The following is a 27066-nucleotide window of genomic DNA, read 5'->3' as shown; positions in this document are numbered from 1 at the left end:
CTGCTATACTCTGCTAAGCTGTGCAACAGGCAAAAGCACTTCGAAGGTTCATACGGTTCCAAAAGTTTTAACATGTCCTTCCTTCAATATGATATGGTTGAACCTAGGAAAGCCACAATTTCCCAAGATGGTGAAAAGCATGTTGACTCTCAATGTGCTTTAAGGATGCGGTCAAAAACAGAACACTTTGAATTTCTTATACATGGCCATTTGCTAACCAGAACAGGATCAAGCATACCAAAAGTTTGCCATCCCCTGATGCAACCACCACTTGCTCCATTATCCTCCTGTAGCTGTTGTTAGTGAAATGCTGAGCTACAGCTAAAGGCACAGAAATGTTTATATAGTCCAATCCTTCTGATGGGATCTGAATGCATGAATGGAGCAGGCCCCCTGAGACATCATTTACACAAGTTATATGGGAAAGGGTTGTCTGAAATTCCTTACTGTAGCATAGAATGGACATAGATAACTTGTTTGTGACCCTGAAATTGTATACACACGACCTACACTAAACATCCTTTCTTCCTTTTGCATTGAATTGTGCGAGGATTCCCTTGGCAGCTGCAGCTCACAAAATTTAATGTAGGGGTCAGAATCTCAGATAAAGTTAATGCACCTATGAAATTATTCTGATTGGATTGTTCAGGAGGATTCATTTATTTCAAACTTTTCAGTAGTGAATTGATTGATTAGCTGCTTTAAATTGCTTGTAAAAGTATGTATTCCAAATTAGCTTAGCCAAACAACATATTTAGGGTTGCTGGAGAAAAAGAAGTACATCCCGAAGTTTGCTGAGAAGGGCCAAAATGCTGCCTAGGAAGATCTCCAAAACTGCATAGCCAAGCATATGGGCTATAGGGTACTTGTCTTGCCTGTGGAAAAGTACTGAGCTGACATTAGGAGCTGACATCTCATACTTAAAAGAAGTGTAAGATCAGTACAAAGAAGTGACAGTTTCAGAGAAGGAAACAGCATCTTGAGATATATATATAAGAACAAGGAACAAATTTGCTTATGCCTAGACATGGAACATGAACTATGTGAAAATGATATAATTTGCAGCTTTTGTTAGAATATTGGGTAACTATTTTAGATTATCAGAACTGGAAGTACTGTGGTTTTTAGAATAGCAAGAAAGAGTGTTGTCCCTCAGCAAAATCAGGATATGCATAATCTGAGATGACATTCAAGAGGTCAACTGTTCTCAGCTGTTGTGTTATCTTTGTCCACTTTCCATATATAGCTGAGAAAAGACAAGACGTTCTGGCCCTTGGTTTCAACACTGTATATATTTTTAAGAGCAGAGGATGGCTGTACCTTATTGTCATTGATAAGGATCTAGTAATTGACTGTCTCTAATGTAGGGTGTGCTCCCATTACCGCCTTAGAGCACAATGAGGTTTTTTGTTTTTTGTTTGTTTCGCAGCTCTTTCCCACCCTAGCAGTTTACATCAGAACAGGTACTGTACATTAGGGTCAGATTGGTTTCTGTTTTTGTTGGGGGGGGGGCGTTCACAGGGTGGAGATACTTTTACCCTATGCAAAGGTGTTCACACCTTGGTGAGAGATGAAGTAGGAGTGGTTTAAAGACTCCATTCGATGTGAAGCTGGTTTGAAAGACAGTGCATTGAACAGTAGTATTTGATAAAAGTGGATATGCATTGTGGATAAAAGCACTGGAAACTGGAAAAGTGAATGCAGAGTAAGTGTAAGCCATAGTTTCTGAGTTCCAGAGACTAGGAAACAGCAGTGGCCTTTTATCCATGTCACAGCCAACCACACAGAGAAGCATATACATAATGCTCCCTATATTTCCACAGAGCGAGTCACCCCCTTCAACAGCCTCCTCACGCATTGCTGTTGTTTGCATATGGCATTGGGGTTCCCTCCATCTCCGTATTCAAACTGCTGCTCTCACCATCCAGCCACTTCTGTGGGGTAACATTGAATGTACAGATTGAATGGCCTAATTGAACAGAATATCTCTCTCTTCCCTTGCTTCATATGAAATATTTGCTTTCTTCAGGAGTGCATGCACGCACGCACACACAAGTATGCTGTGAGGTCTGAAACTTACATCCAGGACTATTGTGTGATCTCTTCACTATGTGGACTCTGCCAGAGTCTATCCCCTCTCTAGGGTTGCCATATTCTGAAGAGCAAATAAAGAGGACACATTTAACTATGGATCGCTATGGCAACTCTTATAATGAAAATGAGGATTTGTCCTGGAAAAAGACCCTTTTCTCCTTTCTTCACTTGTTTTTTATTCCACTTCACTTTGATTGCTTGTGTATAATCTTCTTAATGGTATTATGAAATGATGTGATGCTTTTTTTTCTTTTTTAACTTTTGCTGTTTATGTTTGTTACTTGTGTTGTTACAGAAATTCTGAAAAACAACAGCAATGAATTGTGCATAGGAAAAAGCCTTGGCAGTGCACGCAAAACTTTGCTTTAGTATAGTTCCCTCCATGAATGTCACACTAAGCTTTCCCAGAATTTTGAAAGGATCATTTGACAAACAGGGCTCTGAATCATGTAGTCAAACTCAGTGTGACTCTGCACAGGAATATTTAGGGCAGATATTCTTCCCTGTCTTGCAGCTGAAAAGTTTCCTTTCAGGAGTAGGTTCCTCTTGCATAATGGAGTTGGGAAGTATGCCAAGGTTCAGATTAGTGTAGAAGTTTCTGTGTTGCATGATATTCCTCAGATTATAATGTAACAGTGGGAGAGGAGGAAACTACTGTACAGTGAAATACCCCTGAGGTTGTTTGTGCTTTACATATCCATATATTAGATGAGGCAAAACATCCCCACATTCCTCAATATTGCACAGTCAGCAACTTAGGCTGTTGTTGAACTGCAGGATTCATCCTGTCCAATCAGTTCTGTTTTTATTAGGGATGGGAGAAATTTGGTTCAGTACACATTTATGGGCAAATCTACCTAATTTGCACTTTCTAAAACAATAAGCAAACCAAAACATTCTTTTTCTGTTATTAATATTTTAATAATAAAATTTCAATTATAGAAAATAGAGTGAAAATAGGAAAGGGGGGAAAGTACAACTAAAAATATACAATATAAAAATATTATAAGAAAAAAGATATAATATCAGTATCAAAATTTATTTCAGTCACAGACCAGCATAAGATAAAACATATGGATAAACTGAACACATAAGACTTAAAACAGGTAAGGGATAAAAACTAGTACTTAAAAGGTGATTATATCACACATAAAAGATAAAAACAAGGCCAACAGTTAAAAGCAACTATAAGGGAGGAAGAGTGAAAGAACACAGGTCTTGCATTTTGGACCCAGTTTGTGGCGCAAACCATCCTTCGACGAATATCCATCAGGCAGTGCAAAATCTAGCAACTTAGTATGTCACATCTGGGTTTTCATCTTGAAGTAGCAGGGAGGTATAAAGTTGTTCTGTATGACCTGGAAATTTATGTAGTATAGGCAAGATGAACCTAGCTCGTGTATCTATATAGTATTGGCAGTGAAAAAAGGCAAAATATATAATATAATACACTAAATATAAGCAGTTACAGTACCATACATTATCATACAGCTATATGAGTATTATTATTGTCCTAATACATATATTAATAACCTACTTTATTCTGTATACTCATTGCAAAAGTCAATATATTTATGCAAATGAAGTCTGCATCTATAAGCCATCGCAAGTGTTGTCATGACATCAATCCATTGATTAGAGGGGACCATAGCTTTCTTCTTTACATTCATTAGTTCCAGTCTTTTGGCCACAGTTAAGGCACATAAAATCCATTTTTGTTGTCCAGTTGTCAGCTTGCATACAATAGGTATAATTAAAAAGAAAAATTTCCTTTGAGAATATTAACTTTTTCCGCACAGTCATATTTATACAGTCTAACACTTTCTCCCAAAACCTAGTGAGTATAGGCAACTGCAATAACATACATTTCAACGAGGCATTATCCTTATTACATCTCCAACACAGAGCTACATTAGACAGTCCTTTTTTATATACACTGGTACCTCAGGTTAAGTGGTACATCTGCGACAGTGCTCAGCACTCAGCACTCAGGTTAAGTACTTAATTTGTTCCGGAGGTCCGTTCTTAACCTGAAACTGTTCTTAACCTGAAGCACCACTTTAGCTAATGGGGCCTCCCGCTGCCGCCGCGCCGCTGGAGCACAATTTCTGTTCTCATCCTGAAGCAAAGTTCTTAACCTGAAGTATTATTTCTGGGTTAGTGGAGTCTGTAACCTGAAGCATCTGTAACTTGAAGCGTATGTAACCTGAAGCGTATGTAACCCGAGGTACCACTGTACAAGTCTAATGGAGTCCAATAAATTCTAAATAATATTTTTCTGTTGTATAATTCTGTTGCTTAAGCTGTAATTTAAAATCTACGGACACTATTATTACAGAAGCTAAAGCAGTTTCCCACTGTCTAGGTAATACTAGAAGAACAGGTAGCTTCACTCTGGGAGGCTTTGGGAGGGAAAAAGAAAAGCAGTCGAAGAATGGGAGTGTTCTGAGGGCTGAGGAGAAAGTTGGTTCTGAAATTAAGTAGGAGAGGAGTATAGCTCCTGACCTGTGTGTGTAAAATCTACTCTGAGGAAAATATCTACAGCTAGAGAAAGGCTTAGACTGAAAAACAGTGTTTGGTGTCTTGTGAGAGTATTCAGACAAAAGAAAACTGGGAGGCTGAGTTTGAGCAAGAAGAAGAGCTGTGTCTACTTGGGTCACACTTCAGTCAGGAGGGGAGAGATCTTCCTGAAAGAGAAGAATCCAAAACCAGTTAGGAAGGGTGTGGTGATCCCCTGGATCTGTTACACTTCTAGAAGTACCTCAGGAGTGTGATTTATAGAAGACTGGGAAACTGACAGAAAGTTCCACCTTATTTAAGAACCAATGTACTATAACACCATGATAAAAAGTTAAGGGGCTGAAGTGAAATAAATCACAATAAGCAGAGCATTTACCATCTTGTCGAGAAACCTGTAACATCTAACTGAAGAGTAATAACTGAAAATAAGCAACTGACGTGAAAATAAGCTGTGCATTTACTACCTTGTTTAGAAACCTGTAACATCCACTAGATTTAATATAATTATAAATAAGTTAACTGTTTCCTTAAAGAATTTTATCTCCTGACACATCTTTGGTTTGAGCAACTTTGTTCTGCAAAATAAATCCTTATCTGTTCAACTTCCATGAGCCTTCAGGTGTCAAAGATATTTCTCACACAAAAACAATAAGATAAACTCTTGGTAGTTAAAAGAGAGGGGTTTGCTGCAATTGGAGCTAGCATAGTGATATGAAATAAAACCCACAAGTAAAATAAAGCACTACAATAAAGTTTTATATTTTCTGAGGGAAAGATTCCTGTCAGGCAATGGCACTCCCATCTAGAACTCCTTAAATGAGAGGAGACAGCCAGGGAGAAGCTCAGACTGAGGGAGCAACTTTGGAGGGCAGTTCTAGTCAGGAGGTGAAATAGATGAAAATAAAACTTGAAATGGCGAAAATAGAAACAGAGAAAGAAAAAGGCAGGCTTCAAGCAGAACAAGCCAGGCTTCAAGTAGCACAACAGATTCAGTTGGCCAAAATACAAGTGGAAAAAGAAATGTCAGACAGGGAAGCTAAATGTCAAGCAGAACAGGCCAAAATAGAAGTAGTACAACAAATTCACTAATGAAGATACACACAGGAAGGTGATGGATGGGAGATGAATGGCCTTGTGTGAGAGGCAGGGTAGAGAGGATCTCCCAGGGTGGGAGACTGGGGGAAGAGAGGGAAAAGTTCACTCTTCTGTGTGTGGGGAAAAGGTTAAGATATAATTATGATAGAGGACATTGTGCTTATTTTTCTTTTTCTTTCTTCTTCCTTTTCTTTATCTCTCTCTCTCTCTCCCTCCCTCCCCCTCTCTCTCCTATTCTTACTTTATTAGATTAGCTTGGCTTTTATTGTATTTTATGTTGAAAACACTCAAGAATAAATATATATATATATATATATATTTGCTTTCGTAGATTTTCACGGGTACAGGAATGCAGGTTTTGGTGTCCTCGGGTGTCTTCCCGTGTAAAAGTTGGGGTGTCTAGGTGACGTTTCGACGAGGTCTCACTCGTCATCTTCAGGCTGGTGCTTTCGGCTTCTTGTTCAACAAGAAGCCGAAAGCACCAGCCTGAAGATGACGAGTGAGACCTCGTCGAAACGTCGCCTAGACACCCCAACTTTTACACGGGAAGACACCCGAGGACACCAAAACCTGCATATATATATATATATATATATATATATATATATAAAGAAAAACTAGACAATCCCATTTAAGGGACAGCTGGCACCTTACTTACTCCTGTCCCTCATTCTGGTGGATTTGCCATTTGTTCAGGAGCTAAGGCCATGGTTACACAAAGTCCACCCTACTTCCTTATTAACTGAAAGATCTGTGCTTTCCTATCCATATATTGTTTCAATACATGGTTCCATATGACAACCATAACACAACCAGTGTCAGCCCCAGTGCAAACCAACATGCCCATGCTGGCCTAGGTTTTTTTGCTGGACCTTATTTCCTGCTGCCCCCATCATCTGCTACTCTCTGGGTGCTCATTTGAAGGGAGGCCGGGCTGTGGTGGGATCCTGGACTTGAGCCCTGAGGTCCAGTCCCAGCTGCACCACTTCCCTCACATGAGGATAGCAGAAGCAGCAAAGAGTTTCAGGGATCTGCTTCCATAGCAATTCTACTTCCAGCGAATGTATGAAACATAAGTTCTATCAGGCTATAGCCAACGCAAGGTCAACAAGGCTGCTTTGAAGAATATGAAAGGACACTTAATGTAGCATTTGTGGGCCAATCTGGCAGGGCTGGGTCATTGATTCAAAGTAAAGTCAGCTTTTTATTCAAGAAAATAGCATACAAGCAGAGAGCATGCAAGCTCGGTTGCCAAGATTGGCTCTTGGCCCCTCCTGCTTTTCACTAACCCTCCTCCTCTGCGGATGTCTCCCAAGCAGGCGTAAACTCCAGCAGGAAGGAGCCCCCCATTGTGTTTTCTGAGGTTTTTGTTCAACTACATGCAAAGTCCTTTGTGACCTTGGGGTCAAAGTGGCAGGGGAGCTTAATATAGTGGGTCTGGGCAGCTCCTGCGAAGCTGTTTCAGCTTCTGTTCCCTCCTCCTCCTCTCTTTCAGATCTGGGGCCTAAAGTGTTTCCCTCTGCCCCCTGTCCTGCCCTTGAAGGGCTTGCTGACTCTGGCTCTTCTCTTGCACACAAGCCTGTTGCTCCCCCCCATTCTCCCCCCTCCTCTGACCAGTTTTCCGAGTCCCACCACTCTTCTCCTGGCTCTGAGCCTTCCTCCTCCACTGCCTTCCTGGGGGTTCCTTGGATGGAGTCTCCCAGCACTCCTCTTCAAACCAGCCAGTTCCTGACACAATTCAACTCTTTTACAGATTTATTATATATTATATTATGCATATATTCGGGGGAGGGTGAGCATCTAATGTGTTTAATAACTAATCATTGTGGACATTCACTAGGCATCATGGAGAATGTGCACATAAACTGACCATGCACATTCCTGGTCAATATATGGAATCTCCAACAGGCCTTTGGGCATGTACATCTCAACTGACATCTCCAGTCAGTATGCATAGCCTCCAAAAACATAACCATGTTTCCTAAGTCTAGTGCAATTTGCACCCCTGGTCTGCTTGTTTAATATCACCTGGGCCACAACCTGATGGATATGGAAAGAAGGGATGTGGTTCCAGATCAAGATTAACTTGTTTTCTGCAGTCTGTCTTCCTACCCCCAACTCTCAGCCAGTCAGCTGAGCAGCACAGAGGTGACTGTAGGGAGAGGAGACCTAAACATTTCCTTCCCAAATCTGATCAAAATCCCCACCCCCTCAGCAATTAACCTTAAGAAAAAACTAGATGTCAGTCAGCATTGGGATTGGAGGAGAAGGAAGAGTTAATCAGCTGAGGAAGGGAAAAGAGGTCTGGGACAGAAAGGGTGTTAATTCTGGTCCAACCCATTGCTTGGGCAATCAGTGGGAGAGTGCATGTTGTGGGATGGTGACCTGGATGGCAAACGTTTCGTATGCTTAATTCTGATTGTTTGGGCTAGCAATTACTTACGCATAAGAAAAGCAAAGTGTTTGATTTTGCCAATGTTTTCCTGGGTTCCTGGGACTCAAAGTAACTTTCACCCATTTGGGAATCTCATATTGAACCAGGAGAATTACATGAATTTATCCTTTTTAATAGACATATACCTTCAAAACACAAGGACATGTCATCCAATGCATGAATGCCGGAAACAAGATATATTTGGTAATGCAGAAAAATATGAAGACAGGATTAGACAATGAAAACCCCTGCAGGTGGTACAGTGGCATATTTGTTTTATTATTACACCCCATTTTGCAGAGAGGAACCTAAAGGTAACAGGTAATAGCTAGGCAAAGAAGCAACTCAGTTGGTCTGTACCTTGCGCAGAATTTGAACTCAATCACTTTACATGACAGTTGTAATTAATTACTTAGATTAGAGAATATTTAATCCCATTATGAGGTTAAACTGTCTTAAACGTAAGATAAGTGAAGTGAAGGCCCAAGACAGGTGTTGATCATCATGTGAGCTGCGCACAGGTGGTCTGAAGTGAGCTGCTGCCATTCCTGTGGAGCCTCTTTTTATTGAGACAAATATGCAAGCCAGGCAAATACATTTTTGGGCTGTGACCTTTACACATCTTCCTTCCCGAAATCGTGGGGTGGTACAAAGCTATTTTGGCACCTGTTCCACAGCGTCATTTTCCCCTTGCACAGTGTATGACAAATGGAGACAAAGGGTCTCAGAGACAAAAGGTTACAGATAGGACACTGCTGACTGCTGAGACCGCAAAAGGTCAGACACAGGGGACAATGTTCTAGACAGCCATGACTTGTCTGAGGGAGGGGATTTTCCCTGCACCCCAGGGTCACGCGTGCAGGCAGACTGTGGCTGCCTGCTGGTGGAAAGTGTGCTCCCTCCAGACCCCACCGTCCACTCGGCGATATCCCTACAATAAGGAATTGTACTGTCTGCATAAAACGATCAAAAACTAGCAAAGCGGTTCATTGAAGACTTATAAAACACAGCTATATTCTTTATTATGATCCAGGGCACTGGGAATCAAAAAGGCACACTTTCCTGTGTCATATTTACTTGTTCATCATTCTATATAACCAGCCCCTTCCTCTCATGTCTGATATTCTTCACACATCCACCCTACCCATTCCCCATTCCCCATTCCCCACTGCCACAGCATCTGCTCCTTGGTTAGGTCCCCTGATCCTGAGTGACACTCCTGCACCTATTGTATTTTAGTTTAAGCGGGACCTGTCTGTTTCTCTGCATGAGGTTCCTTCTCTGTCCACCCACTTCTCCGCATGGTTTTCCAATGCCTCTTATGTCTTCCCTCATGGATGCTGTCAGCAACAGGAGCCACATTTTCTCGGCAGGGTTTCACACCAGCTTCCCATAGCATCCTTCTCCACTGCAGTCTGCACATGGAAAAGTGTCTGGGATGATTTGAACCTCTGAGGTGAAAACATGCTTATCGTTCTCAGGTCCTTTGAAAGTTACCTGGAAAAGAAATTGGAATTCTGCTCAGTATGTTCCTTTGCAGAGAGCTGAATGGAGCAGAATTAGGAGTTTGTAGCACAGAGATATCAAAGAAGTGATGGATGCATCTTACTGCAGATTTTAGGAGCAGTGTCTTATTGCAGAATACTTCATGCCTATTTATACAGTTGCACAACAGTCTTGGAGCACTTAGTTTCAGTTAATAAATGTATACAGTATTAAAGGGAATGTAAGTTCAACAGTTAATGTACACAAAACCCAACATTTTGCACATTCAGCAGCCTTCATGGAAAATGTGCAGCCCATGTTTCTATGAAGAAGAAATTGTGCACATTTCTCGGTCAAGATGCATATTCTCTAATAAAGCTTGGGAAACCTGCCTATAGCATCTGAATTCTGTACATTGTTAGCCATTATGCTTCCCAACAGGCTTTGGGGAATGTGCATGTCATTCTTGAATGTTGTACATTCTCTGGCCAATATGCATATACTCCCATCTGTATGTATACTCTCCAAAAACATGCATGTTTTCTCTCTCTTGTTCAGTGTGTAATCTGTGTGTAATTCCCAACTGTTCTATCGGCTGTCTAATCTTATATGGCACACAAAAAACCCTCCCACTTATCAGCAGAGCAGCAGGAAGAGAGCAAGGGAGTCCAGATAAAGATTATTTGTTTCTGCACGCCATTTCACTTTTCACCATTCTCACTTGTTCCCCAGTCAGCTGAGCAGCAGCAGCAGGAGGTGGTTGCAGAGAAAGGAACATTTTAAACCTCCCCTCCCTCTTCCACAATTCCAATGGAAATTGCCTCCCCCTACACTGCTATTAAGCTAAGGAAAAACCAGTGCAAGAATGAGTCAAATACTCGACTAGAAATTATATTTACCTCAATAAAGAAACCCTTCCATCCCAATAATGGCTTTGACAATTCTGCTTTATAAACACCTGTTCCCTGCAAAGAGATAAGACAGAAGAAGGTGCTGAGAAGTGAGTATGTAATCTTAAGAAATTATTAGTGTGAATTTGAAGAAGAGTGAGCTGAGGTTCCTGGGTGGAGGATGGCCACAGATGACATTGCTCTTCTTTCCAGGTGACCTTAAACCGCTCTATGTATTTCCAATGGATGTTACCCCCAACCTGCTATGTTACATAGAGCAGGTTCTCACTCCTGCATTAGATAAATCAGCTGTCTCTAGCTGGCCCTTGTGATTATCTCCAGGACACACACACCCCAAACCACACCCCTCACCAGCTGAGCATTCCTCCCCACTTGGAATGTTTCCCCCTGACTGGAATGTGTCCTTGAATTCTGATAATGCTTCTTGCTTGCTTCGATGGAGGATAGAGAAAGATGTGCGAATGTGAAGAAACTAGGCTACTGCACAATGGTAGAATTCACATTGATTGCTCTGTTGCCTCTGACCCTGGCCTCCACAAAGTTGTGCAGAAGAGAACGTGGCTTTCAGTCAGAAAGAGGTTCCTCACCCCTACTACGCGTGTAGAGACATACTCCCCACTACATTAGGGAGCTCTACTCCCTAGCATGGGTGATTTTACAACTGCAACATAAAGACAATGTTCTTCTGCTAGGTGTAGGGGAATGTTTTGGGTAATTCAGAGAGTGAAGGAATCCCATTATATTTATTTGTTTGATTGATATCTTACAGATTCCTTCACTTAATGTTCTACCCTTCCTCCTAAAGGAGCTCAGAGACATTAATTGAATGAATCTGCAAATATTGAACAAATTCAATATCTGCAACAGAAGTCCAGCTTTAAAGGAAGACATTTCTTTCCCAAGAATGGCTTTTGTGTTTGTGTCTTTAGGACGCTTGACATCCTCAGCTTTGTGAAGAAACTAAGGAAATTCTAATCCTCTTACCACTTTATCAACCTTGCAAGGTTTCCAAAACATAAGACTCAAAAAAGGGAAGGAACACCTTAATACCCTGAAGTCACGCCTGAGAATGAGAAGGGAAAGAAGAGATTTGACATGAGCACAGAATAAACTGATTTGTGGAGAAAACTACCACCAATAATACAGTGGTTCTGGAGGTCCGTTTTTAACCTGAAACTGTTCTTAACCTGAAGCACCACTTTAGCTAATGGGGCCTCCCGCCGCTGCCACACCCCCGGAGCACAATTTCTATTCTCATCCTGAAGCAAAGTTCTTAACCCGAGGTACTATTTCTGGGTTAGCGGAGTCTGTAACCTGAAGCATATGTAACCCAAGGTACCACTCTATATAATTTCTAAATTCACTGATACTGTTTTAAATGTACAGTGCAGGTGGGACCTAATAGTTTGCTGAGATGCTCACTGATAAAAAATTGGTAAGCTTTAAGAAAGAAACAACTTCATTTATATAAAATATTTTGGAAAGAATCCTACCTTTTGGTGAGCCATGTGCAAGCAAAGAAACATTTAGTTTCTGAAGGCTCCTGATCTGTGTAGAGATAGATAATACCTGTGGCATTTGTCTAGAAAGAGAGAGAATAGCGCAGAAAAATCAAATCTCCCTCCAGCTATGAGCCATTCCCATTACCCTCTCCAGCAGCTACTGCTTTAACTGGCTGTGTCATGCAACACCCTATGTAAGGTCAACCCATATAAGTTGCCAAATGCATAAAGGAAACTGAGAACCTTTAATTTTTGCTTGTGCTTTCATGCTAATGACATATTCACATGACATTTTTAGGTATACGGCGAATTTTTCTTTTTAGCATACAACTAAAAATGTAATGTCGGAATGAGACACATGTGTGTATATGCAGGTATACTCATCAGGGTCAGGAGTAGCTGCAGCTACATGTGAAGTGTTTACTCCTTGCAAACTAAGAAAAAAATAATTGGACACATCACACAAAAGCACCAATGCTTATCTGTACTATTCTCACCTGGCCTAAAAAATATATTACTATATTTTAAATAGAAATACAATATGGTGGTGGGGAAGATTGTGCTTAAGTGACCTGCTCAGCCGACTGTCCAGGTGTTAAGTATCAGCTGGTGATTCAAGGCCACCGACTCTCTTTTCTTGGGGTTCTTCTTTATCTTTAAATTGCACTTGAACCAGGCAGATCTTCAAATAGAGGATTCCAGCAAACAGCATTTTCTAGTCATGCAGATGTAGGACTGCCGTCTCTAAAGTAGAGCACAAGGACCCAATCTTGAGCCATTCTCTCTCTCTCCACTTCCTCCCCCCTTTTTCTTGTGGGGAGATCTGTGATCAGATTTCTCATATTATTTTTTTAAGCTAAATATAGCCTGGAAGGGGGGCAATTTATAAAAATGCATTGGTGTTAATGGATGTCAGACCAACATTTCCCCCTCACACCATTTCCAATATTAAAAAACAAAGAGAGATCCCGTCACAGTTCTCTCTTTGGCCATCGTCCTGGCTGTGTGTAAGGGTAAATATCGAAAAAGATCTACACCCCCTCAGCCTTCCTGAAGGAAGATGAAAACCACAATAAATAATATATTGATACTATTGAAGTAAACTGGTCTAGCAGTCATTTACTCTGGGAATCTGAGTACACAACCAACTTTCTGAGCCTGTTCTGGATCACTTCAGGACACTTTCTCTGTGACTGAAAGAGGAACTGACACATATATTCTGTAAATAAAAGAACACCCTAGATCTTAGGAGGCCAAGAAGAAATGCGGTAATATTCTGATGTTTATCAGTACACTCAAGGCTAGCCATGTTTGCCCTCAGAAAATTCTATAATCATAAAATTGTAGATTTTGAAGGGACCATGAGGGTCATCTAGTCCAACCCACTGCAATGCAGGTATCTTTTGCCCATTGTGGGGATTGAATCCAAAACCCTGAGATTAAGAGTCTCATGCTCTACCAACTGAGCTATCCCAGCTTTTGTTTCCATAATTTACTGCTAAACGATAACATTAACAAAGGCCAGTTTGTATATCATCATATCAACTTTCCTGCCTTCAGCATTTCTGATAATTTCTTAGGAATCTTGAGTTCGACTGAGTGTGCTTAGTAAAGGCCCACATCAATTAGGGACAACATACATCCATGGCTTGGGGTAAATTAGAAAACAAGCTTCATTGACTGAATTATTTCTGTCATTTGCATGTAAAGCAACATCAGTTTTCCTCACCTCCACCCTTTTCCAAGAAATTTGAGGCATGGTCAAATTCTGCATGGTGCTGAGATAAAAGGCTCTGCACATCTCTAGGACAGATGGTTTACTCCATAGGAGTAATGTCGCAGCGTGATTAGTGTTCGGGAGGAATCTGCAGTGCAACAGAGAGGTTTTTGCAAAAATACCTTCCTTGCAATAGACTAAGATAAAGGAATGACATGTTACTTCAAATCACACAAATTTTACTTTCTAGAGTTTTTCCTCCAAAAGAATGCACAGATATAGAGAAATATACAAGGAAAAAACACTGTATCATCATGCAAAGCCTATGTGAATTGTGCAGCAAAGATCAGGAGCTTTGTTCACTGGTATTGTTCAGATTACACAGGTGGCCTCACGCAACAGCTGAAGGATCTGCTGTGAGTTCTCAGCTCATATTACAGTATTGTCTCTCATCTGAGGCTCAAGTCATCTGGTTGCTGCCTTTAACCAGAGGGATGATTGTGTGTCCAGGCCAGAGTTCCCCACTAGACACACCTGACTGCAAAATGGGGGTAAATGAATGGACAAGAAAATCGTCTGGGATGAAAATGGCCGCAACTTTATTGATTTCAGATATTGGAAGCCTTGCCATAGGCACTGGACATGTATCCCTCTCAGCACCGCCCCCCGGGGGGGCTGAGGGATGACAGGGTCAATTCAGGGGTGGGTCCAGCACAAAACACAGGTTTACACATATGGCTTCAAACGCTGAGGGAAGCTCTATGGCCCACTAGTCCTATGCAACTGGCACTTTGGACAGAGACTTCCCTCCAGACCCCTCTAACAGGGTACTCTGTTATCGCCACCACAGGGAGCAGGGGGTGGTTGAGTCACCGCTTCACCACACCCCGATTGGATGAAAGACTATAGGATTCAGCCCAAGGCCTAAACCATCAAAGTTATGAATAGTGCTATAGGGAAGGTGAAACATGCAGTGCATGGAAAATTCCTTCCTGGACTCGAAAATGGCGACCATCCACAGACCACAGCAAAGCCCTCCTAGCTGGAAAAGAAATGGTTAATGCAGCAAGCAACTATAAAGGGAGGGAATGTGTGGGTGTGACAGGAGCGCAGGGTCAGCCAGGCTATCTTTCTGGTGGGCGCACCTGAGTGAAGCCTGCCTCATCCAGGTGCGCCTGCCTAGGCCATGCCTCCCAGGCCGCCATTGATTGGCTCAAATTGAATTGGGGTTTGGCAGGAACCCCATGAGTCTGTCCGATGGCCAAGGGGGACAAGATGGTGCATTGTGTCCGGTCTTTGAGGGAGGCACCGCATTGGGCCGCAACCACCACTCACCGAGGAGAGACAGTAAGCAGCCATTCTTGTCTCATAAAGGATAGTCTGGTAATTTTTTGCAGCAGGAACTCACCGGATGTATTTCTTTCCGGCTAGCTGATCAAAGAAATAGTCAGTGTCATCAGGCAGGTTGACTTCATCTCCTGTTGCACCTATTGAGCACCAGGTCTTATTTTGGTATCGCTCATTATATGCTGAGGATGGGAAAATTAAACGATATTGTAATGGGAAACACATGCTGTTCTCAAGTTGCTACCACTTAATTTCGTCATCAAAGGCTGGTAAGATTGGATAAGAGCAATGGAAAACAAGAGACATTCATTGAGCAGGTTGGAAAATATAATTGAAAAAATATGTAAATCAGCCTTATTGTGGCAAACTAAGACCAAAAAACAAAGCCTAGTTAGCAAATGTTGGTGATGCAATGTTAGAAAAGGGAGCATTCCTTTGCATTAAAAAAAGTTTGGTAGTAGGTTCTCCAGGTCATCAAGAAAGCGATATGAGGTGCCTCTGGATGCTTGAAGAATTCAGTCTATGCAAAATCCTGATTTGCACCTCTCCCACTGGAACCTTTAAATATATTTATTAGGATAATTTATCATCCCTGCTTCTGCTGCAATAACTAGGGCTGGGAACATTTTTCTGCACAAGACAGAGGACAGGTACTCTCCTTTTCCTACTCATATTGAAATACTGTCCCTCAAAGAGGCCAGACTTAGATTCACAAAACGTTTAGGGGTATGCATACCCCTGCGTCCCACCCCAAAAGCACTGGTCTTAAGCCAAGATTCCACAGCTTGCTGCAATGGCCTCAGATGCAGAAGGGCCTAGTTTCAGAGTTTTTAAAAAGGGAGTTTTAGAAAAGGGGAGAGGGCTTTGTTTAATTGATTCATTCCTCATCCCTCTATATGACAACATACTTTTCAGTGTTCTTCCTCCCCAAGTATTTCATTGTTTTTTCTTATTTGTACATGAAACAGCAATCACGATTCAACAACCCCCTAATCCTTACTCCACAGAAGCACCAAATGGCCCTTTAATTAAATGGACTTCATGCTCTTCAATGTTTCTTACATGCATTATAGTGCCACCAAAATTCCCCAGGGCTGCCCTTTCCCACTTATTCAACCATTTCCTCTGCTACCATCTCATTCACCAGAGAAATATGAGATGGTAAGAACTGCTCACCAAATGGATCAATGTGTGAAATTAATTTCTGGAACCGTGTAGTGTCCAACTGCCGAGTTATATTCAGGTGATAGTAATCATTCCGTGTACATGACCAGCCACAGTATGCTCGGTATTGATGATGCCAGTTCTGTACCAAAGTAGACAGAAGTGAATTCTATGTGCACATCAAATAAGAACATTCTATTCTACATCAGTAGACTGTCCCTATTTTCTGAGGAATGTTGGAGGGCACTGTCATATGTTAAGATCCCGAAGTTCTACAGAATGGAGGACAGTCAAATGCTACAACTGTAAGATTAATTCAAATCTTTAGCAGGGTTAAGCTTAGAGATATATATAGGGTCATTTGCACCCTTGGCTAGGAGCTGTACTGGTGCCCCCCCCCCAAATATGAGAAACAGGCGAGGTTGCCTGCATCTTGGCGGGGGTCAGTTTCGCCGACCCCTATGTACACCTTTGTCTAAGCTGATAAACACAAAACAAGGATAAGTTATCCCCTTCATACTGTAGTGCCCACAGTTGGGGCCTTTGTATAATGGCTTTTTTGGTTATTTACTTGTGTTGTGTTGACAAATACTTCCTGCCATTCCCTTGGTGGGCCAAAATTTATATCTTATTCAGAAGCTTTACTGTACATATGTTATTTTAAAGTACAAATTTGTACCTAATCACCTATTGTTCATCCTGCTCACTTCTGTCTACACTGTGTGTCTGCCATATTTTTTGCTTAAGCTTAATATTTTTGGATTACATACATACATACATACATACATGTATTATTTTATTTGTATGCTACTTTTCCAAAGTTCAAACCATGCTCAAGGTGGCTTACAGCATGGAAAAAATGCATAACTACAGTATAACAAAAGTAGTTCTAAACAATAAGTGAAACATTCAAAATACAATTTCTATTACTCCATGAAATCATCCAGTTCACCTTGCATAATTGCCAGGATTTGGGGAAGAGAAATATGCTTGCAAAGCTTTGTCCCTCCCCAGCCCCATAACCCAACAGCTGAGTTAATAAACCAACATTTGGGGCCAGGTTATTTGAAAGACTCTACTCCCCCATGAGTCTGCCCCCCTTACAATCATTGGATGGCTTGCTCACTCTCCCTTGCCTTCAAAGGCATGTTTGATTAGGACACAGGACAGGGTCTTTGCAACATTGGTGCTGAGGCTGTGGAGTGCTCTTCCTCAGAAGTTTCATTGGCTCTCACACTTGTAGCCTTCCTGCAAATGGTCAATGTATTCTTATTTATCCTGAGTACTGTACTATGAATGAACTGTGACGAAGACTAGGAGTACCAGCTCAGGGGGCAGAGCTGTTTTGGGCCTCCTCAATGTTAAGTAAGTGGAGGAGGCCAAGCGCAAGAGAGGATCCATCAACCACTGAAGCAAAGCCATTGCATTACATTGTGCACATGACGTTACAAGTGTGTGTTGCATGTGCAACATCATACACACACACACACACAATATTGGGGCCCCTCAATCTTTGGCATAAGCTGGCACCTCTGAAAAAGACTCATACACAGCCATACACACAGTTAGTGCACCATCCTATGAACAGCCTTCTCTTTATTTGCTGTAAAGAAAGTGGATACTCACCTGAATGAAATTCAACTGATCATAGACAATTGGAAGAAATGACACAACTCTCTTCTTCAAAGCTGCTGTGACCCAGGTGGTCCAGCCGCGCTGCAATAAAGTGACAAAACATAAAGATGGAGAGGTATGCAGTTCCTACTTTAGAGACTGAACATGGCATATACAGATGAAATGGGGGTGAGCATGCATTGGGTTAATATTGGGGTACAGGAAAAGACCTGCTGTTCATACCTACCTTGGAAACACCAGTCAATGTGAACTTTTTGATCTTCACCGTTCCACCGGATTCTTTCAGCATTAAATCTGTTACAGTGTCCATGCCACGCACAGCTGCCTGCACACAAGAGAAGAGGGTTATAGTCTCTGGAGTTCAAAGAAGATGGTTGGATTGGGTTCAACTATATCCCTCTATTAAAGGTAAAGGGACCCCTGAACATTAGGTCCAGTTGCGGACAACTCTGGGGTTGTGGCGCTCATCTTGCTTTACAGGCCGAGGGAGCCAGTGTACAGCTTCTGGGTCATGTGGCCAGCATGACTAAGCTGCTTCTGGAGAACCAGAGCAGCACATGGAAACGCTGTTTACCATCCCGCCGGAGTGGTACCTATTTATCTACTTGCACTTCGTGCTTTCAAACTGCTAGGTTGGCAGGAGCAGGGACCAAGCAACGGGAGCTCACCCTGTCACAGGGATTTGAACTGCCAACCTTCTGATCAGCAAGCCCTAGGCTCTGTGGTTTAACCCACAGTGCCACCAATGTCCCTATCCGTCTATTAGTATGACAGAATTAAAGTGCCCTCAAAAGGTGTCAGGTCTTCATGCCTTTAATGTTTTTTATTATTATGTACTAAATTGGTTAGTTGCTTTATCTTGCCCAGGGCAACCCTGATCAACTTACAAACCAACCAACAGACAATAAACCCCACATAATTACCTTAAAGGCAAGAGGAAAGAAAAATAAATTAAGAACATCCCACCGACTTCTAAAAAGTCCCAAATAGTTAAAGGTCAAAGGCCTGGTTATAGAGGAAAGCTTTTGCCTGGCACTTAAATATATGTAGTGAAAGCCCCAGGGTAGTCTAACTGAGGAGAGAATTCCACAAACAGGGAGCCACTACAATAAAGACCCGTTCTCGTTCACATGGAGGGAACACATAAAGAATGGCCTCAGCTGATGAACGCAGAGTCTGGGGCGGTTTATATGGGGCATGAATGTGGTGGCAGCAGTGCATCTGTAGCAGAGGAGGCAGGGTGCACCTGCAGAGGAGAAGGCGCAGCCACATAGGAGGAGGCAACAAGTCATGTACTCTTTGCATCCAGATCTGTTCCCTGAGGCCGCCACCTCACATTGCCTCCTTCTAGGTTCGGTGATTTGCAAGCAGTTAAAAAAAAAAATTAAAAAATGAGGCATATGTGCTTTGCAAATGTTACAGCAGCTCTGCCAGCATTCAGGGGATTCTGGAAACAATAAAGAATATTTCCCAGAATGATGGCAGCATGTGCTTGCCAGCCAGTACAGAAAGCCAGAGTTACCTTGACCATTGGAAACTGAATCAGCACGTGTGGCGGCTCACTCTCGTCGTTCATGAACTTCCACCATGAACAAGCAACTGCAGCATTTTCAGAGCTCTTCTTACATCTTTTTATAGGGATTTTCTAGAAGAAAAATAGATGAAAGATAGATTAGGTTTGTTTTGTTTTGTTTTTTAATTTTTATTTATGAATTTATAAAACTACAAAATTTATAAATTTGTAAAACTACAAAATACGGAACTGAAGGATAAGAAAAGGGAAAGGGGAAAATAGATCCATTACATCAATGATAATTCTATTCCATTGACTTCCAGTCCATCTCCAGAGCCCTCCCTGGGAGGCTCTTGGGCAGGTGGCTCCCAGCTCACCTCCTCATCCAATCAGGCTCTGACATCCACAGGCCAGGATTGTTCTTAGTGATAAGGAGTGATAAGAACAGTTGCCCCGTGTATAACCCACTGGGAATACAGTAGGAGTCCATGGCTCCAGTAAGTATCTGGAGAGCAGGCTCCTGCTGCTTTCACCTTCTCTAAGGAGGTGAGCACCACATGACTTGGCTCCCACATTTTAATTCTAGTATTTTGAACCACTTCTATGAAAGAGATGGTTAATTCTTCACAGATTATGTAATGTAATTTGCTTATGAAGAAAGGTTATTGGACACACTGAAGATTTCTGCTGGATTTTGCTCTGAGAAAGTAAACACTTCCCTCATTAGAGTGAAATGGGGGAAGAAAATCTGTAGTGGAAGTTTCCAGTGGGAAAATATGACAGCCAAGAACTACCCCCCACCCCCCGTTTCCCCAGTTCCACTCACCCAACTGACTCCCAACTCCTACATGAGTGTGAAAGTGAGTGTGGGAAGTTCCCATCATGGCAAAGATCCTAGAAGACTTACCTTGTAGGTGATTGGGTAGTTGGGAATCTGCCCCAAAAGCGCTGCACAGCTTCAGAGACAAAACAAATATTAGCCATCAGCAGTAAATGTCCTCTGCGATCTACAGGCAATGATGCCAAAGAGACCAGAGTCAACAGCTCTGGGCAGCTTTGGAGCAATAATAAGATCAATCATAAAATCAAGACAAAGAGAGAATTCAAGCAATATAACCTTTTATATATATTTATTGGGAGGCTGGAAGGAAGATGAACTAAGATGTGACTCTGGAGCATAGAGAAACTGTCTTGAATACAGTGAGTTGCATTAGATTGCCTTCAGGCCATTTTTGTTTCTGGCTGCATTATTAGTTAGAACTCCAATAACACTCACAGGTTGCAAACATAAAACACCACTGGTGTATGTGAGAGAAGCAGTCTCATATAACCAACATGCTCAAGTCTAATTAATGCATGAAGGGGTTAAAACCATAGAGCAAGCTGCCCTTCCAGGCTTAGCTATGCCAACTTCCCCTCACCTTGGGAGGAACCCAGAAATCAAGCTTTGTTCTCCTGCAGTCTTCCTGAGCTCAGAGTGAGGTTTTAAGAGGTTTGAGCTGGTTGCCCCAGCTAAGAATACATGGTTCTCAGCAGCCACTCTTGGGTTCCTATACCAATGATTTAGGAACTTTCACCACTATATAAGTAAGCATAGTTTTACTGCCTGTGCAACTTTTCTGAAGCACGTGAACTCCTCCTCCACCCAATCCCCATGCTGATGTTATTCCTTATATGGTATATTTTGGAACAAGTCTTGGCCTGCCAGGGGGTCCAAGTTGGCTTGTGAGGCCATTTCCCCTATGGGGAATGCACTGCTGAAGCAGACCCCTGAAGTCAGCAGGATTCGACACTGATCATCCAATGGTCAGGATAAGGTTCAATACTGCTGGGTGCTATTTCACAGGGCAAAGCAGATTCTGCTGCCGCCTCCCCCACTCTTGGATGGGACACACAGCTAGACATTTAATTTACCTTTCACTACATGCTTGTTGTTTTATGTCTGGATTGCCAGGGCAGTGGTTTAGAATGAAATTGTTTAGGTGAGACTTCCTGGCTGTGTGTCTCTTTTGATATCCAGTCAGTGATAAATCTTACATAAAAAAACTTAGCAGCCCGTAATCATTTGAGCTGCCTCATACAAATATTGCCTTACTTCAAACAAGTCCCAAATCCTTCCAGGTATTCCACTTCAGCTTGAGGATTGTCCAAATATGATGTGCAACCCTAATTCCAACCCTCATTCCCCAACAGGAAAAGTATTTTCTGCAGGGCCTCCCTCCATCAAGTATGTCTACCTCACTACTTCACAGTTCTCTACCTTTGCAGGGCCGCGTATCCCCTTAGCAGTTTTAACAGAGCAGAGCTGGTGCCATATTCATTACTCAGAGATCCCACCAATTACTTACGACCCAGTGGATTTTGCTAGATTGATGATATCGCCAACGCTAAAATCTATGATAGTATTAGATGCATCATTTCTTCCATTCCCAATGATTAGCAAACACGAGTCCTTCAGTTTTTGTTCATTTGACATAGCAATGAACAGCTCATGCCACCAAATTGCCCTATCCACTTCAGATTCTGAAAAGAGATACACAGAATTTATTCATCAGGGCATTTGTCTTCCACTCTTCCTTTGAAATACATTCGAAATATAGATATAGATATATTTTTTTTTCTGTGTCAGACCAACACAGCTACCTACCTGAGGGTAAGAAGGTAAAGATAAAGGTAAAGGGACCCCTGACCATTAGGTCCAGTCGTAGCCGACTCTGGGGTTGCGGCGCTCATCTCGCTTTATTGGCCGAGGGAGCCGGCGTACAGCTTCCGGGTCATGTGGCCAGCATGACTAAGCACTTCTGGCGAACCAGAGCAGCGCACGGAAACACCATTTACCTTCCCACCAGAGCGGTGCCTATTTATCTACTTGCACTTTGACATGCTTTTGAACTGCTAGGTTGGCAGGAGCTGGGACCAGGCAACGGGAGCTCACCCCGTCGCGGGGATTCAAACCGCTGACCTTCTGATCGGCAAGTCCTAGGCTCTGTGGTTTAACCCACAGCACCACCCATGTCCCTTAAGGGTAAGAAAGAGTTGGCATTTAGGAAGTGAAAGGAAGGGCACTGGACTCTCCTTGACACAGATCAAATCACTTAGGGCAGTGATGGAGAACTTGTAGCTCTCCAGATGCTGTTGAACTCCAGCTCCAACAAGCCCAAACCAGCCAGCGGTCAGGGTTGACGAGAATTCAGCAACATCTGCTGGGCCACAGGTTCCCCAACACTGAATTAAGCCAACATCTTCCCATTCCAGGTGCTGTTAACTTCTGTCAGCACCAGGGGGTGGGGGAGAATTTTAATTCTGGTGCCATTTAAAGGCAAATCTTTCAAATTCTTTTCCTCTGAAACATTAAGAGAACCAAAACACAGGCGTCCTTTGAAATTCGCACACATCCAAATGTTACAGTACAATTATCCAATCAACCATTGTTTTCAAAAAATTGTATTTATTGAGGTAGGGCTTCCATACGTCCGGATTTTCCTAGATATTACTGGAATTTCAAAGGCGGAATTGATATCTGGGGACCTACCATATAAATCCATGTATAAGACAACCCCCAATTTTTTCACCACTATATAACCCCCAATTTTAGGAGGACATCATCTTGTACACAGAAAAATACGGTACTTTGCATTTCTTGCTTTCGGTTTTGGGATTGATTCAGGTTGGAAAGTGGCAGTGGCCTTTCTCCCTTTCATAGCCAGCCACAGGAGACCTGACTAGTACCTACTGCTCTTCATGTTTTCTTACACCCACCCAGCAGCCAACTCTCCAGTTTAGGCTCCCTGCCCTCTCACTCTCTTTCTCCTCAAAGGAAAAGGGCACTGAAGAAATGCCTTCCTCTATATTTCAAAAATACCGCTCACCATTCAGCCACTTCTGGGAGGTCATGTTGAGGGTGTAGAGGGTGACGCCAGGCCTGTCTTCCTTCTTTGTGACAGTGTAGTTGTAGTGAGGATCATCCTGCTTTATGTAGTCATCCAGGGCCGTCTGTGCCCATCCAGGGGGCAGGCAGGCTGCCAGGAGGAGAAGAGAGAGTGCAGCATACATGGTCAAGCAGGTATAGTTGCCTTGAAAGAGGTACCTGCCTTTTGTCCAGCTGGCAGCCATTGTCCCGCTTTAGATCACAGCTGCTCCCAGCAGAAAAGCTCCACAAGGCTTTTATCTAGAGCTGTTCTCTCTAGGAATGCCACAACGAGTTTTTCCAGTACTTACACAAGTTGCATAGCAGGGAGAGGCCAGGATGGCATGTATGCAGATTGATTCCAGTTTTGCAGAGGAGGAAATGTGCAAGTTATTCTACATTGGTTTCCAGTCACAACGCACCTTCCCACTCATCATTTCAAGGGTAAAGCCAAGCTGGAGCCAGTGTGTGCTCTGTCCCACTTGCACCATGGGGTCATCCCCTTCTAAACAATTTTGGAGAAAGTGGGTTGCAAAATTGTAGCACGCTATCTACAGATTACATGATTCAAACCTGGCTTTTAAGACGGAGAGGGAAATGTTTTGCAATACTACTTGGAAGCAAGTACTTCCCACCCCCTGAAGTTGTGGTACTCCAGTCTCCTTTTACTTTGCCTGTTCAGCATTCTTCAAGACCTGTATCATATGGGGGGAAGGGAATCCCCATTAACTACTATGGCTGTAAGAACATAAGGAGAGTTCTGCTGAATGAGACCAAAGATCTATCAAGTCCAGCATCCTGCCCTGTGACTAGAAGCCATTGACACCCTTATCCTCCATGACTTTGCAAATTCCCTTTGAAATATATAAATTAAAAATTAAAAATACACAAATTAAAGTATATAAATTATGGGTGGCTCCACACCACCCATAATTTATATACACCTTTCATGTTCCCTAGCTTTTTTGTACCTTTTTCAGCTCTGCAATATCGTGTTTGAAGTGTGGCCAGTGACCAACAGGTACAGTATTCCTCTAGATTTGTACAGGATTATGATCAATTTCAGATTTGATCCCTTCCCTAACAATTCCTAGAATGGAAATCATTTTTTTCCACAGCTGCAGCATATTTTCTCAACATTTTCATTGAGTTGTCCACCACAGAACTGCAGACTTGTAGAGCTGCATGGGACTACGGGGATAATTTAGTCCACCCCCAGCAATGCAGGAAACATTCACCCAACGTGGGGCTTGAGTCTCATGCTCTACCCACTGAACATCAAGATCCCTTTCCTGAGCACTCAGTGCCAGTCCCAACAGTGTTTATGTTAAGGGAAATTTAAGTTGAGCATAACACCTGGACATTGTAATAATTTTTTAATTAGTTTTCAATTACAGTCCAATAATACAACAATACTAATTTATAATTCAGTTATTAATAACAATTGTTCAAATACCAAACTAGATAATTTAGATGAAGTGGCCTCCCACATGCTAGATTTTATGGTTTGATTATTTTCTTTATTTCTGCATTCCAAAATCTTATTAATTTCAATTACATTCCAGTCATCATAATAATCTCTTATACAACAACTGCAGTATTAATAACTTCTATTCATGTTGACACATTAAACAATTTATAAAATTACAAGTGAGGAACTCAAACTATATTCTTGTTCTTCCTGTGTGTGGCAATTGTTCTGTCCATAGAGTTTCTTCCTGCCCTTGTAAGGTGTTATGTCTTTCTTTCCCGTGGTTGTTGCTGTTATCCATCATGCCTTGGGCAGTGCTGATATCCCATTGTTGTTCCAGAAATTTCTTCATTGCTCCATCCCATGCTTTGTTGTTTGCAACTTTAACAATGGTTGCAAAAGTCACTCTGTCCCAGTAAATAACCTGTTGTCACCATTTCCCCTCTCAGCCTGGGAAGAACCATCTGTCGAACTGCAGATGACTCAATAAAGAACCTTATCAGTTCCTTGGCAGGTATATGAGCAATTATAAGGTAAAGGTAAAGGTACCCCTGCCCGTACGGGCCAGTCTTGACAGACTCTGGGGTTGTGCGCCCATCTCACTCAAGAGGCCAGGGGCCAGCGCTGTCCGGAGACACTTCCGGGTCACGTGGCCAGCGTGACATCGCTGCTCTGGCGAGCCAGAGCTGCACACGGAAACGCCGTTTACCTTCCCGCTGGTAAGCGGTCCCTATTTATCTACTTGCACCCGGAGGTGCTTTCGAACTGCTAGGTTGGCAGGCGCTGGGACCGAGCAGCGGGAGCGCACCCCGCCGCAGGGATTCGAACCGCCGACCTTTCGATCGGCAAGTCCTAGGCGCTGAGGCTTTAACCCACAGCGCCACCTGCGTCCAATGAGCAATTATACTTCCAATTAAATTATATTCAAAGTCCTCTTAGCACTATTCAGTTACCTTGGTAAATAATAAAGGATGAGGAAGAGTCAGCTATAGTTCATATAAGAAAATAGCAACTAAAAGATAAGCTAAACACTATTAGGTTCATACACACACACTCCCCTCCCTGCCCTGAACTCAGAATCTTTCACTCATTAAAATATACATACATATCCATCACACAGGATGACCCTGATCCAATAGAAATACTTAAAACAGAGATATATTTAAACTTATTAGTTATTAAGTTAAACCCGTGACCTATTCTTCTAACAAGTGATGTTCAAGGCCAACAATTGCACAGTTATAACAAAATGCAACCCCTTCTATGTCATTGGGCTTATTCAGTAATGTAAACCAGGTCAACTGCCTCCAGAATCAAATAGTGGCCCTGGAAGACACACATGCCTCGACATGTTGGAGGGGATGCAGGTATTGTTTTGCAACGCAGTATCAAGGCAGACTTGAGAAAAATATTGTCCTTCATCCCTTTCTGGGGCTCTAAATAGAAGCTGAAGGAGAGGGGAGAAATAGCACCAGGAGGCAACTCAGTTGCGGGGGGTGGGGGTGGGGATATCTGCTTAAGGCATAGAAAGGGCTGGAGCTCCCCATCCCTCATGCAACCGTCTTTGCCCAAATAAAACATCCACCTACAATCCTATACACACACCTGTGGAGAGTTACTGCTCCTGATTATAGTAGGACTTCTTAAGAAACACACATAGGGCACCACCATTCTATGGTACCTCCTCTGATTATGAGGAACGATAGGCTTCAGGCAAGGAAGGTGTTGGAACCACAACAGATAGGTAAATCTATCAATAGCCAAAGGGCAATTTCTGCTGGCAATTATAAAAGGTGTGGGTTACCTAGAAACCAGTTGATGTTTTCCACAGGTGAAGGAGTTGGAAGGAAAATTAGGTCTGAAGGAGGTTCATCTCAGGACTTGTGGTTGAATAGGCCTCCCTTCTCTCTGTTGGGATACTGCTGGGGAGATGGGGGCATCAGGCAGGCCCTGATGGAACAGAACTATATCCTAACACTCTCAGCTAGGCCTGTAAATAAGTTTCTCTTCAAGTTATGTACTGTTCCTGTTCAGTTTGCCCAGTAAAGCATGGTTAGTTTCTTTTCTCTCCAGACTCCCCCCGTGTTACTCAAGTTAACTTTGCTAACAGCTCATGGGCCCAGAAGCACTGTTATTGTAAACTCAGAGAGGAAAAGAAAGTACAGTGGTGCCCCACAAGATGAACGCCTCACAAGACGGAAAACCTGCTAGACGAAAGGGTTTTCTGTTTTGGAGGCGCTTCGCAAAACGAATTTCCCTATGGGCTTGCTT

The 27066-nt window shown here is 42.5% G+C and overlaps 2 protein-coding genes across 3 annotated transcripts in view; one reads left to right on the top strand and one right to left on the bottom strand.

Moving 5' to 3' along the window:
* The window catches only part of LOC310839179 (autocrine proliferation repressor protein A-like), a 223622-nt gene that overhangs the window by 53726 nt on the left and 142830 nt on the right, over positions 1-27066 (top strand). The window lies entirely within an intron of this gene.
* LOC310839171 (autocrine proliferation repressor protein A-like) overlaps positions 9086-27066 on the bottom strand; it is a 33106-nt gene continuing 15125 nt past the window's right edge. Inside the window, exons 2-14 of one of the 2 annotated variants that reach the window (XM_083727622.1) lie at positions 23287-23436; positions 21766-21940; positions 20325-20373; positions 19427-19549; positions 18131-18229; positions 17896-17985; positions 16282-16411; positions 15167-15287; positions 13771-13906; positions 12033-12121; positions 11524-11602; positions 10528-10593; positions 9086-9640 (exon numbers count right to left, since the gene is read on the bottom strand). In XM_083727622.1, the coding sequence (XP_083583748.1) occupies positions 9521-9640; positions 10528-10593; positions 11524-11602; positions 12033-12121; positions 13771-13906; positions 15167-15287; positions 16282-16411; positions 17896-17985; positions 18131-18229; positions 19427-19549; positions 20325-20373; positions 21766-21940; positions 23287-23311 (1302 nt within the window). In that variant the 5' untranslated portion in view covers positions 23312-23436 and the 3' untranslated portion in view covers positions 9086-9520. Of the gene's footprint in view, positions 9641-10527; positions 10594-11523; positions 11603-12032; positions 12122-13770; positions 13907-15166; positions 15288-16281; positions 16412-17895; positions 17986-18130; positions 18230-19426; positions 19550-20324; positions 20374-21765; positions 21941-23286; positions 23576-27066 lie in introns of those variants that run through there. The other variant, XM_083727621.1, reaches the window with a different exon arrangement.

This window comes from Podarcis gaigeae (genome assembly GCF_964106915.1).
Source record: "Podarcis gaigeae genome assembly, chromosome: 2".
NCBI classification, from domain to species: domain Eukaryota; kingdom Metazoa; phylum Chordata; class Lepidosauria; order Squamata; family Lacertidae; genus Podarcis; species Podarcis gaigeae.
This window is presented reverse-complemented; position numbering and strand designations above follow the sequence as displayed.